General features: G+C 40.6%; 1 protein-coding gene across 1 annotated transcript in view; it reads right to left on the bottom strand.

Annotated features, from left to right (window-relative positions):
- LOC129812001 (prostaglandin E2 receptor EP2 subtype-like) overlaps nucleotides 1-10,515 on the bottom strand; it is a 29,625-nt gene extending 19,110 nt beyond the window's left edge. The window contains exon 1 of the mRNA XM_055863870.1: nucleotides 9,217-10,515. Coding sequence (XP_055719845.1) covers nucleotides 9,217-10,032 — 816 coding nt within the window. The 5' untranslated portion in view covers nucleotides 10,033-10,515. The remainder of the gene's footprint in view (nucleotides 1-9,216) is intronic.
- Nucleotides 10,516-13,929: the final 3,414 nt, after the last annotated feature.

Genomic DNA, 13,929 nt, shown 5'->3' with positions numbered 1-13,929 from the left:
GAAATTGGGGAGAAAATAAAAAATAAAAATATAATAATAATACTTTTCATGATGCCATATATTTTGTCAAGTGCACCAGTCCCTCCTGCAGCAAAGCACCCCCACAACATGACGCTGCCACCCCCGTGCTTCACGGTTGGGATGGTGTTGTTCGGCTTGCAAGGCCCCCCTTTTTTCCTCCAAACATAATGATGGTCATTATGGCAAAACAGTTCTATTTTTGTTTTATCAGACCAGAGGACATTTATCCAAAAAGTACGATCTTTGTCCCCATGTGCAGTTGCAAACCGTAGTCTGGCTTTTTTCATGGCGGTTATGGAGCAGGGGCTTCTTCCTTACTAAGCAGCCTTTCAGGTTATGTCGATATAGGACTCGTTTTACTGTGGATATAGATACTTTTGTACCTGTTTCCTCCAGCATCTTCACAAGGTCCTTAGCTGTTGTTCTGGGATTGATTTGCACTTTTCGCACCAAAGTACGTTCATCTCTATGAGACAGAATGTGTCTCCTTCCTGAGCGGTATGACGGCTGCGTGGTCCCCTGGTGTTCATACTTGCGTACTATTGTTTGTACAGATGAACGTAGTACCTTCAGGCATTTGGAAATTGCTCCCAAGGATGAACCAGACCTGTGGAGGTCTACAATTGTTTTCTGAGGTTTTGGCTGATTTATTTTGATGTCAAGCAAAGAGGCACTGAGTTTGAAGGTAGGCCTTGAAATACATCCACAGGTACACCTCCAATTGACTCAAATGATGTCAATTAGTCAATCAGAAGCTTCTAAAGCCATGACAACATTTTCTGGAATTTTCCAAGCTGTTTAAAGGCACAGTCAACTCAGTGTATGTAAACTTCTGACCCACTGGAATTGTGATACAGTGAATTATAAGTGAAAAAAATCTCTGTAAACTGTTTTTGGAAAAATTACTTGTCATGCACAAAGTAGATGTCCTAACCGACTTGCCAAAACTATAATTTGTTTACAAGAAATTTGTGGAGTGGTTGAAAAATGAGTTTTAATGACTTCAACCTAAATGTATATAAACTTCCGACTTCAACTGTACATTACCCAAAGCATGGTCAAACAAGGTAATGTTTCCAACATTTTCAGACTACTAAACAACTATTGATTTAGAACCACAGCGAGTTACCGCAAGTAGCAAAGAAAACAGGAGCTGCCTTCACAAATCAACATCATCTAATCACCTATGCTTGGTATAAAACAGTGACAACGAAAATATACCAAAAACTATTTAGTCCAGTCAGCATAAGCTAAATATGATGTGGCTGTCCATGGTACTGATTTGTGTTAGTGTGTGCAAAGAAAAAACATGTTGACTCACCCCTATGCCAATGCCATCCTCCTCTTTCATGTTGCCTAAACGGTCCACTGTTATACAGTAAACACTTTTCGTTTATGTTGTCCTAGGCTACTTGGCTAAACTACTTGCTCGCTACCCTAACTTCCTTTCATGTGCAACGATACGCCACGCCAGCTAGTTAACTTCTTATGGCTGCAAGGGGCAGTATTGAGTAGCCTGATAAAATGTGTCCATTTCAAACGGCCTCGTACTCAATTCTTGCTCGTACAATATGCATATTATTATTACTATTGGATAGAAAACACTATCTAGTTTCTAAAACCGTTTGAATTATTTCTCTGAGTGAAACAGAACTCATTCTGCAGCACTTTTCCTGACCAGGAAGTGGAACGTCTGAAATCGATGCTCTGTTCTTCTTCATGCCTATACATGGGCACAAGACCTATTAGTATACATACACGTCATACACCTTCCTCTGGGTGTCAAGAAGGCTGTGAGAGAAGAAATGAGGTGATTATCTCGATCTGGGAGGGAATAAATCCTCTTGGAATGACGTGTACCCAATTTCCGGTACTCTGAAGAACGCAATTTGCACAGTGGGGTTGCCTTTTGTTTTGCTGACGTTATATGCGACTATTATTTCCGGCTTTGATTTTATTTGATACATGTCACCATATCATCGTAAAGTGCTAAATTGTAATTATTCGATTTATTGCCTACCTCATGCCTTTTGCACACATTGTATATTGATTCTCTTTTTCCTACCATGTTATTGACTTGTTTATTGTTTACTCCATGTGTAACTCTGTGTTGTTGTCTGTTCACACTGCTATGCTTTATCTTGGCCAGGTCGCAGTTGCAAATGAGAACTTGTTCTCAACTAGCCTACCTGGTTAAATAAAGGTGAAATAAAAAATAAATAAAAAAGTATGTTTTTTCAATATAGTTTCATCAGATTATTGAATTTTTTTCGGGAGTTTTGCCGTGTTCCGTTCTCTTCCGTTTGTTTACATGGAGAGATCCGTGCAACCCAGCTAGCGCGCTTGCTAAATGGAGAGAGAAAGTTGCCATTCTGAATCCAAACAACGACTCATCTGGACAAAGGACACCTTGTTCAACATTCTGATGAAAGATCAGCAAAAGTAAGACCCAACTTATGATGTTATTTCATATATCTGTCGTAGTCGCCGGCGCCCAAGTGTTTCTGGCTATTGTGCTAAGCTAATATAATGCTACATTTTGTTTTTGCTGTAAAACACTTAATAAATCGGAAATATTGTCTGGCATCACAAGATGCCTGTCTTTCATTTGCTGTACACTATGTATTTTTCAGAAATGTTTTATGATGAGTAATTAGGTATTTGACGTTGGTGTCTGTAAATATTATGGCTGCTTTCGGTGCAATTTCTGAATGTAGCTGCAATGTAAACTATGATTTATACCTGAAATATGCACATTTTTCGAAAAAAACATGCTATACAATAAATATGTTATCAGACTGTCATCTGATGAGGTTGTTTCTTGGTTAGTGGCTATTTATATCTTAATTTGGCCGAATTTGTGATAGCTACTGATGGAGTCAAAAACTGATGGAGTAATAAAAGTGGAGTCTTTTGCTAACTTGGTTAGCTAATAGATTTACATATTTTGTCTTCCCTGTAAAAGATTTTAAAAATCGGACATGTTGGCTGGATTCACGATATGTGTACCTTTCATATGCTGTATTTGACTTGTTAATGTGTCAAAGTTAAATATTTAAAAAAAATATATTTTGAATTTCGCGCCCTGCACTTGAAGTGGCTGTTGTCATAAATGTACCGACGTCGGGCTTGCACGCCAAACAGGTTAACATTAGCCTACTACATCTTGTAGTTGTTGATCTTCATCCTCTCAGGCCAGGGGCAGAAAGTTCACAACACAACGACATGCAACAATTAAATTTGTTTCTGTCAATAATGGCATTTGGCTTGTGATGTGATTGGTCTGAAGCCAAATCCAAACTGGCTTCCCTGACATTTTTTTTTGCAATCGACACTACAGGTGGCAACAATGTCATACTCTTTTTGATCAGACAGCATCAGATAGATACTCCACACATAATAAGACAGAGGGGCGCTGTTTCGTTCGCTCGGATGGATGCTTTCTCAGCTGAGATACACTTCAATTTGCATGCTGAATGTATGAAACAAAAAGTTACATTGTGTTTTTTTCTTGGTATATTTTCTTGGTAAATTCTTCTTTTGGCATCCATGAATATACGCCACTGATAGATACGCATTGGGCGTATTTTTGACAGATATCCTTAAGGATATTACAAGGTTAAAAAAGGAACCTTAAACCTCTTAGATGTAAAGTCCCCTGTTTTGGGGACCTGTGTGGTTCTGGTACCGGTTTCGACTGACATTTTTCAGTTTCGACCGACACCCGAGATTGAAATGGCTTGCATTGAGCGGCAGCCATGATTCTCATGGACACAGGAGTATGTCTGACACCAGGATGTGAAACCTGACACCACATGAAGCTGGGATCTCCCTCCAACCATTTAATTCGCTATTCCGATTGTCCATCAACTCCTGGCTGAACCCACTAACAACAATATGCCTGAATGTCACAGCGACTAACAACAATATGCCTGAAATCCTTACCTGGTAACCCAGCAGGAGATTGCAGTTTCGTCGCTGTAACACATTCAGAGATCGATTCATAGCCATTCATATAAAATTATTTATAGACTTTAAATGAACACCACTTTCTGTTCATCATAGATGGAAATTATTCATATGAAAGGCGGGTTCCTAACAAGTTCAGGAAGCCTAGGCTCTGAGAAATTCACAGCGATGGGGGCAGACGGTTTGATCAAGAGAGACCTTTAGAAAATATGCACATTTTCTCTAACACTCAATACACAAATATGTATTTTAAAGTTATAAGGATAGTGATTTTTTTGTTGTCATTTTATATATTGATTATACTCTATTTAGGAAGAGAAAAAAAGCCTTATTCATAGTTTTGTTGAATAGGAAATACATCAGATACTTATATCATATTTGTACTGTGTACTTGAGCTTTTGTCCTCAAAAGTAACTACACTTCAGCAATTTAAAACAATTTTTTACCAGAAAGGTGAAATTTTATCCTTTCTTGGAGTATTTAGAATTACTAGTTATTTTTTATGGCCCTCATGATAAATAATTATGTTTGGGGAGTACGTAGATTATATTTTTGATTACATTTAAGAGGTTTTAAGGTTAATTTAAGAACCCATACTCTGCCATCAGTTTGTTTTTAAACGTTTGTAGACTTAAGGTGTGCTTTTGGGAACCCTTTTAAAAAAGAGTGGTTTGTTTGCTTTGGAACCGGCAGTGAGCTCGTGATTACAGGGCGCTTGTATGTATAACTCGAATGGAGACCATTGGTTCAAAGACGCACTGGAGGTGGGAAGTGCACGGATGGTTGGAGACACGGCAGGTGAGAGACGACTTGCAACGGATCGACGTGAAAGGTGGGTAAATGGTAGCTATTCACTAGCTAACAATAATAATTCAAACTATTATAAAAAAGAAAACAGTACAATCAAATCAAATGTTATTTGTCACATGCGCCAAATACAACAGGTATACAACCTTACAGTGAAATGCTTACTTACAAGCCCTTAACCAACAATGCAGTTAAGAAAAATAAGTGTTAAGTAAAAAATAAAATAAATAAAATAGAAAAACAACAAATAATTAAAGAGCAACTTTAATTCAGCACTACGGTACCGAGTCAATGTGCGGGGGCACAGGTTAGTAGAGGTATACGTACATGTAGGTAAACTGACTGCATCGATAATAAACAGAGTAGCAGCAGAGTAAAAATGGGGGTGAGGGGGGTCAATGCAAATAGTCCAGATAGCCTTTTGATTAACTGTTCAGGAGTCTTATGGCTTGGGGGTAGAAGCTGTTAAGAAGCCTTTTGGACCTAGACTTAGCGCTCCAGGTACCGCTTGCCGTGTGGTAGCAGAGATAACAGTCTGACTAGCGTGGCTGGAGTCTTTGGCAATTTTTAGGGCCTTCCTCTGACACCGCCTGGTATAGAGGTCCTGGATGGCAGGAAGATTGGCCCCAGTGATGTACTGGTCCCGAGGGGCTCAGCGGTCTAAGGCACTGCATGCTAGAGGCGTCATTACAGACCCTGGTTCGATTCCAGACTGTATCACAACCGGCCGTGATTGGAGTCTCGAAGGGAGGCGCACAATTGGCCCAGCGTCGTCCGGGTTAGGGTTTGGCCGGGGTAGGCCGTCATTGTAAATAAGAATTTGTTCTTAACTGACTTGGCTAGTTAAAAAAATTTTTTTAGCTAGCTAGTGACAGTTACTGTAATGTTAGCTAACTTTAGCTAGCTAGATTCAATATTTAGAAATGTTAGTCCTGAAATGTTAACCCTGATACACTCTCACCATCTCCTTCCATCCTCCTCCCTTCAAGACTTTAGTCCCTGTCTTATTCTGCCTCTGTCCAGTTACAGCATTAAAGCAGCAATGTGTAACTTTTTGGGTGACTTGACCAAATTCACATAGAAATGTGTTATAGATATGTGATTATCATTGAAAGCAAGTATAAAAAGTGGTAGATCTGTTCTATGTGTGCTGTTTCTATGCTTCACGTTCCTAAGTTTTTTACTTTTGGTTTTGTACACCAGCTTCAAACAGCGGAAAATACAATATTTTTGTTTATGGAAAATATATTTCACAGCGGTTTAGATGGTACAGTGACTCTACACTATACTTGCTTGTTTTGTCACATAAACTGAAATTCAGAAAACTATTAGAAGTTTAGCAACCAGGAAATGGAAGAGTGATTTCTGCATAGTGCATCTAAGTTGTTGAGAGTTTGGGTGCTGTGAGAAACTCAGCCTCCATAAACAGGTAAGACACACACACACACACACACACACACACACACACACACACACACACACACACACACACACACACACACACACACACACACACACACACACACACACACACACACACACACACACACACACACAATCTAGGTTGTTAAACTTGCAACACAGGATACTGAGTTGTAAACTTGACAAAATATTTTAAACCCATGATAGACTCTCTCACCATCTCTTTCTATCCTCCTCCCTTTAGTCCTTGTCTTATCCTGCCCCTGCCCCTGTCCAGTTAAGTTGTAGAGAGTTTGGGAGCTGTGATAGAGAAATGTATCAACCTCCACAAACAGGTAAGACACACAGAGAGAGTGGGATGACCCAATGTAGGTCATGTTAAACTTGACAAAAAGAAGAATAAATAAATCACATCAGTGATTTAGCATTTGATATTGAAGACTCATGTTGTGTTTGTGTCTAATTTACAGTATGCCTATCAGGATGGTGCATTGGGGTGGCCTGTTCGGCCCTCAGCATTTCAGACCAAAGCAAGACAATGTTTAAAGCTCACTATGGATTTAGAGAGCTTAGCCTCTATAAAGTATTTGGATGTATTTGCACTGTGATTGTGTGTTCTGTGTTATCCCTTTTGTCTTTTCCAATACTAACTAAATGGTGCTCATTCAAAAGTACTCCTCGTTGAAAGACCAGACGGGGAAGGGATATGTATGGAATTCTTCAATTTTCCTACTCACATAAATTCACACACTAATAACCTTTTAACACCATTGTTCCTACCCAGACCATAACGTGCTGGCTTGGGTATTTTCTTCTCACATTGTTAATTCCATCACATTTCCAGCAGCATAACAAGACCAGTAAAATCAGCTCCAATTGATTTTAATTTTGGAAATATGTTCCCGAAGAATTCCCATGCATTATAGAGAGACACGTGATCTTACAAAAACCCAAAGCAAGGTTTGAAATGATTAGGTTAAATATTCTATCTGTTTGGCCTTCTTGCGGTCAATTTGCAATCTACAAATGATTTGTGATTACGTTCCCGCCCCCCCAACCATCCACTTAAGAGAAGAAGAAAAAGAAAGCAAAAAAGATCAAATACATTTCAAAATCGTCCTGCGGTTGAATCTAGTTGATTATCCCTGCTCTATAATATTCTAATCCTGCCTTTTTATTACACACCCTCCAATTTAAGGTATCAAGGTCAGTGCAGCCATTTTGCTCCTCCCCTACCTCCTCAAAGAAGATAAAAGTGGGCTGTATATCACAGACAGGTTATGTATTTGCCAGCAGACGAATGAATAAATGCAAGGTTAGTAGTAATACTGTGTAAGGTGTGATCAGTTGTTAACTTTAACTGTTTGAAATATGACCTGAGTAAGCGTATTTTTTTTAAATTTGTATCTTTTATTTGTTTTCTTCTTAGAGCGTGTAAAATTCCCTATACATAATCCCTTTGCCGGATGAGAGCCATGTACAGCTCTTCCTGGATGGAGAGCAGGTCCTAACTGAAGAGCCTAACCCTAAACCTGGGAATTTATGAGGGGGGTAAATTACCAACAAATGTTGAATGGCAAACTTTTTGCTGTAGAGAGGGATAGGGAAACCAGACTACATAGTAAGGCGAGGTCGGTTGTAATAGCTAAATGACTCAAATTAGAAACCACTTAGAAAGCTCTTATTCGATGCGCTAATGCTTTGTTCGTGGCTCTACATGCCTATGAGTTTTAATATTGACCCATGAAATATTCTCCATGTATCTAAACATATCATTTTTATCAGTAAGATTAGTATTTTGATTGGTATGGTTGATAACAATAATTATTATTGTATTTTTAGTATACGTTCCTATCTTGTTGTTGATACATGATCAACTATGAATGTTTGTCAATGGTTGACATTGTATCGGGGATGCAAACTGGTGAGGGTCCAAAAAGGCAACAAAAAATGTGCATATCATTTGCATATTTGCAGAGAATAACAAGTACATAATAGATATTTGTACAATCTTAACAGTCTGGAAACATGTTTACGGTAGGCTGGCATTGCTTAATTTATTACGTTGGTCAAATTTAATCCACAGACGTGTATTGTGCCATATCACAAAGTGTTGCTGTACTCATGAGCGGGACTATAGGCCTATTTGTTTGGCAAGACAGCTGTGCATGGCTGCATCTCGCTGTTGGCTATGTTTTGGTTATTTGGATCTCCATTCGCCTTTTGTTTACTGCTTTTGTTTACTGTTAATTGATGAGAAAGCCAGAGTTCCCTCCCCTCTGACCTTCTCCAATGGGTTTGGAGAAGGGGGCGAGAAGAGGACACGAGGAGCATGCAACTGAGATTCTTCCAGGGAGAATATCTGTCTGCGCCTCTCTTTTATAGCTAAATGGGTGATACACTCTGCGTCTGCATACTTTGTCAGACCCCCCCCAAAACTTTTTTTTTTTTTTTTACAAATATACACAATTCACATGGATGACCTATTTTGAGATCAAAATGCTGAATATCACTGAACAATGGCAGGTTTGTATCCCTGAGTACTTAATTTATTGATTGCATATTTTGGATTTGTATTACCTTCAAAGTTAATAAAATGAATTTGTGACTTTACAAGTTTGCCACTCCATGTTATTTTATTATTATTCTTGTTATGATTATTACTGCTATTATGCATAATAGAATACATGCAACATAAAAGGTTCCTACAGGAACTTTAATACCCTAGAAGGTTCTTTGAGTAACCTTTTTTAAAAGGTTCCTCAGGGAAAAGGTTCCTGGAGGCCCTTTAGGTGTTCTGCTGGTGTTGCAATCTGAAAAACCCCTAAAGGTGCCTCGAGGAACCTTTTTTTAAGAGTGTAACTACCGCTTATCAATTGAGAAATAAAATGTTGCTTGATTCAATTGTGCAAAAAAAATATATCAGTGTTAGTCAAGTAAGTGAACACCCGGGAGGAGAATACTATAACTTTTAGAAAAACAATTGTTTAACTTACCACCAGAGGAAGGGAGCAAATCACAAATATCACCGTCATGAACACCAGTACTATAAGATGTTCGACCTCTTCGGCCATGGAGAGGACTCTCCGGTCCTTCTTACTCCGAGTTGTCACGCATCCCCCGTTTAGTTTGCGCCTCCGGTACATCAAAACCAGATGGTAAACAACAAAGGCGTTACAAGCCGATATAGCGAGGACTAGGATGAGCATAACGGTTGCGTAAAGGACGGGATAAACTCGGTCTTCCGGCATTAACGGATTCATGTCAATGAAACACCACGTCCCCGGGCAGTACTGCACGTAGTCCCCAAAACCCAAAAAAGGCATGAGGCAAAACACACCGCAAACTAAATAGATGAAAGGAATGGTGATGTATCCACAACGTGTGGTGATGTGCCGCCCGTAGAAGTATGGACATCCGATGGAGAGGCATCGCTCAAGCGCCATTGCGAAGAGGACAGATAACGTGGCCAAGCTGAAAAAAGTCATACAGAATCCAAAATACTCACACATTGCGGGAGGGTTACTGTCAATCATAGAAATAATGGTGGTGTTAAAGGAGTAGGCTGCCAGGACGAAAGGGCTGACCAGACAGGTGCCCATCAAGTCAGTGACGACCAGCGTGGTGACCAGGACGTGGAAGAGCGACAGTCGCTGCCGGCTCTTGTCCTTCCTGCGACGGATCTCCAGAAGGATCAAAGCGGCCAAGTTCCCTATCACTCCGGCAGAGAACATTATCGCGCTGGTGCGCGGGTTCCCATTGTCGATGTGCAGGTTGCTGTGGCATGGGTCCTTCTCGGTGTCGTTTGCCATAGGAAGAGTTTTGCCTCCGTCCAAGACTTCAGTGCTGATTGGGTGAGATTCCAAAACGATTCACTGTTCCTGAGAATAAGACAGTGCTTTTGTTTCAGCACGTCAAACATAAAAAGCGCAAAGTGAAGTATACCAACTTCTATTCCTCTTATGAAATAAAGTTTGTGCCTTTGTTTTGCTTTGCTGTGATCCGGAGCTTGTGATGCGAGATCATGCTACAAGTTGGTCGAGTATGGAGCCGCGCGCCTTCTCTCTCCACCTTTTCTTCACACAAATTACAACTCTGGCGAAGTCTTGATTCAAAAAATATAGGCACACTTTGCCCTACTTCTATATTGTTTCCTGTCCAGAGAAAAAAAGGACAAAAAAGTCTGAACCAGCCCATGTGTTGTCATTCCGTCCATTATTTAAGGGTCTATGTTTTGCCGGCGTTTGTTTTTCTTTGGTAAGGATAACGCGGGTGTTCCGCGTGAGTGAGCCATGGGTTCCTCTCCCTGAATGAGCTGTTTGAGCGAAGTAATGCAGGGACGTCACCGACATGTCGACACACCCTCTCCTCCAATACAGAGGTGGAAATATTTTATTCAGAAGAGTGCCAAACTCAAGTACAGTTGGAGCTGATTGAGCTGAATGTCATGGTACTGTGGATTACTCTTATTCAATGCATTTTAACATGGTCTTTATGTTTGAGAAGTTCTTATTTCTAGACAAGATCATTGATGACTAGCCTAGTTCTATTGTAAAGCCAATAGAGGGGATTAAATTAGATTAAGTAAAAGGCTTCAAGGGTAATTTAATTCATCAAAGTATGACTATAACCTAATCTATATAGCCTCACAATTAAGCTAAAAGACCTGAACTGCTTGGCCTACAAAACGGCAACTCAGAAGTCATGTGCAAAGGGAAACATAATAAACTGTTTTGACTTGAGCCATCATTTGACTTCTGAGAGAACAGAGAATAGTATTTTTCTACTTTTAATGATGCCCAAGCGACCATATTCCCTCCAGTGTGCCCCTTTCCTGCCCATCTCGCCTTTTCCTCTCCCTTTCTTTGTCCTTTCCCCTACCCAGCTCCCTCTTAAACTGATAGACCACACTCGCTGCATGTTACCCACTCCATGACTTGAGCCAGAGGATAAGAGGATTCCTCCCTCACTGAACCTCTCCTATGCTTTTACGTCTACATCTTCTATTTGCCTATTTCAGAGACACACTACATATCCCTGTCCTTATCCTTGCCAATGGAATGGCCAGTTTATCCAGGCACAGATAGAATGTATGTCTTAGATTAAAAATGTATGTATCTGTGATGTGACGTCTATACTGGAGGGGACAGACACATGGTCTCCTTGACGAGGTGTCAGGGTTGTGACAGTTACTGGATCCCCCTATGATTAGTAACATGGATAATGTTTTCTTCTCCATCCTCCCCACCTGCTTCCCCACCCGTCTGTCTGTCACTCTCTCTGCCGGTCTCTCGACTCGGCACAAACAAGCTGTCAATGTGTGGGTGTTTTTTGTCATGAGAATTTGAAGTGTTTCATTGCTAGTGCTGATACAATTCACACAGGGTCATTGCATTGCCCTTGTGGCCACGTGACAATGAAAGACCATGAGAGATGTAGTCCTGACCCGCTGACACCAATTTTATGTTCCAACGGGATGTCTGACTAAGAGTTTAAACACATCTTCTGAAGTACTTTGATGGGATCAATCATCTATGGCCTGATGTACAGTGACTCCCATTCATAATTAATTGTGAGTGAACCGGTCAGATTGGCTTTCAACACGGAGGCTAATACCTTAACAGAAAGCATTCTGGACATTTACCCTCATCGCTTTCTCTGTAATTCGATTTCAAGGCACTTACCATGGTGAATAATGCAGATTATTGTCAGAGCCAAAATAAAACTGTCACACTAATGAGAAACAAAATGGATCATATAAATCATAAGTCGTTATTTTATTTGGATTTGCAGAAACTCCATAGAAAGCATTTTAATGGAAATATAAAACCAATATTAATACAAATGGCCTGGGTAAGACGAGCCATTTTTATTTTTGGATTCTCATCAACAAACAGGATGTTTATTGTAACAGACATAAAGGCACCTACAGTAACCGCGTGTTCATTCAACATGTTTTGTGGCAACACTGGAAGATGTTCATTTTTGTAAATTGGAAACGTCGTTATGCCCCAAACCAAAGAAAACTGACAGAAACAGGACTTGTCCAATAAGAAACACAAATTTTTGTTTTCAGATTCAAAAGGTTTCACTATGGTTTGCCCTACTGAACACAACCCTGGTTACGCTCCTTTTTGTTTTTAGTTTCAAAACGCTTTGCCCTTATGAACATAACAGGTTACTGGTTTTAACTGAAAAGGCCTGGTGTTATAGAAAACTGCCCTTGTGAAAAACGTGTGATCTTTTTCAAAAGGTCCCATAGAATGTGATCACTGGAACCGAGATCTACACAAGGGCCAAAATAGGAAATCGGGGTTGTATGGACTGCCTGTGTAAAACGTAACGTTATGACTATAACTACTGACCACGGAGAAGGAGAGCCCGCAGTCCTTGGTAGCTGGCCGCGTCGGTGGCACTGTGTTATCCTCAAAGCTGGCAAAGAAGGTGTTTAGCTTGTCTGGGAGCAGGGCATCGGTGTCCGCGACGTAGCTGGTTTTCCTTTTGTTGTCAGTGATTGTCTGTAGACCCTGCCACATACGTCTCGTGTCTGAGCCGTTGATTTGAAACTCCACTTTGTCTCTATACTAACGTTTGATTGCCTTACAGAGGAAATGACCACTCTGTTTGTATTCTGCCATATTCCCAGTCACCTTGCCATGGTTAAATGCAGTGGTTTGCGCTTTCAGTTTAGCGTGAATGCTGCCATCTATCCACGGTTTCTGGTTAGGGTAGGTTTTTATAGTCACAGTGGGTACAAAATCTCCTATACACTTCTTGATAAACTCAGTAACCGTCTCGGTGTACACGTCAATATTATCATCCGCAGCTACCCCGAACATATCCCAGTCCGTGTGATCAAAACAATCTTGAAGCATCTGATTGGTCAGACCAGCGAGGAATAGTTCTTTGCACGGGTACTTCCTGTTTGAGTTTCTGCCTATAGGAAGGGAGGAGCAAAATGGAGTCGTGGTCAGATTTGACGAAAGGAGGGTGGGGAAGGGCCTTGTATGCATTCCGGAAATTGGATTAGCAATGGTCGAGTGTTTTTCCAACATGAGTGCTACAGTTTTTATGCTGATAAAATTTAGAAAGCCTTTTCCTCAAATTTGCTTTGTTAAAATCCCCAATTACATTAAATGCAGCCTCAGGATATATGGTTTTCAGTTTGCATAAAGTTCAGTGTAGTTCCTTGAGGGCCGTCGTAGTATCGGCTTGAGGCGGGTTATACACGGCTGTGACAATAACCAAAGAGAATTCTCTTGCGAGATAATACGGTCGGCATTTGATTGTAAGGTATTCTAGTTTGGGTGAACAAAAGGACTTATGTTCCTGTATGTCATTACAATTATACCATGAGTCGTTAATCATGAAACATACACCCCCGCCCTTCTTCTTCCCGGAGAGATGTTTATTCCTGTCGGCGCGATGGACTGAGAATCCAGGTGACTGGACCGACTCCGACAGTATATCCCGGGAGAGCCATGTTTCCGTGAAACAGAGTATGTTACAATCCCTGATGTCTCTCCGGTAAGAAACCCTTGCTCGGATTTCGTCAACCTTGTTATCCAGGGACTGAACATTAGCGAGTAATATACTCGGAAGCAGTGGGTGGTGTATGCGCCTCCTAAGTCTGACTTGAAGACCGCTCCGACTACCTCTTCTCCGCTGGCGTTGTTCTGGGTCAGCCTCAGGAATCAGTTCAATTGCCC

The sequence above is a fragment of the Salvelinus fontinalis genome, chromosome 15, assembly GCF_029448725.1.
Source record: "Salvelinus fontinalis isolate EN_2023a chromosome 15, ASM2944872v1, whole genome shotgun sequence".
NCBI lineage: Eukaryota > Metazoa > Chordata > Actinopteri > Salmoniformes > Salmonidae > Salvelinus > Salvelinus fontinalis.
This window is presented reverse-complemented; position numbering and strand designations above follow the sequence as displayed.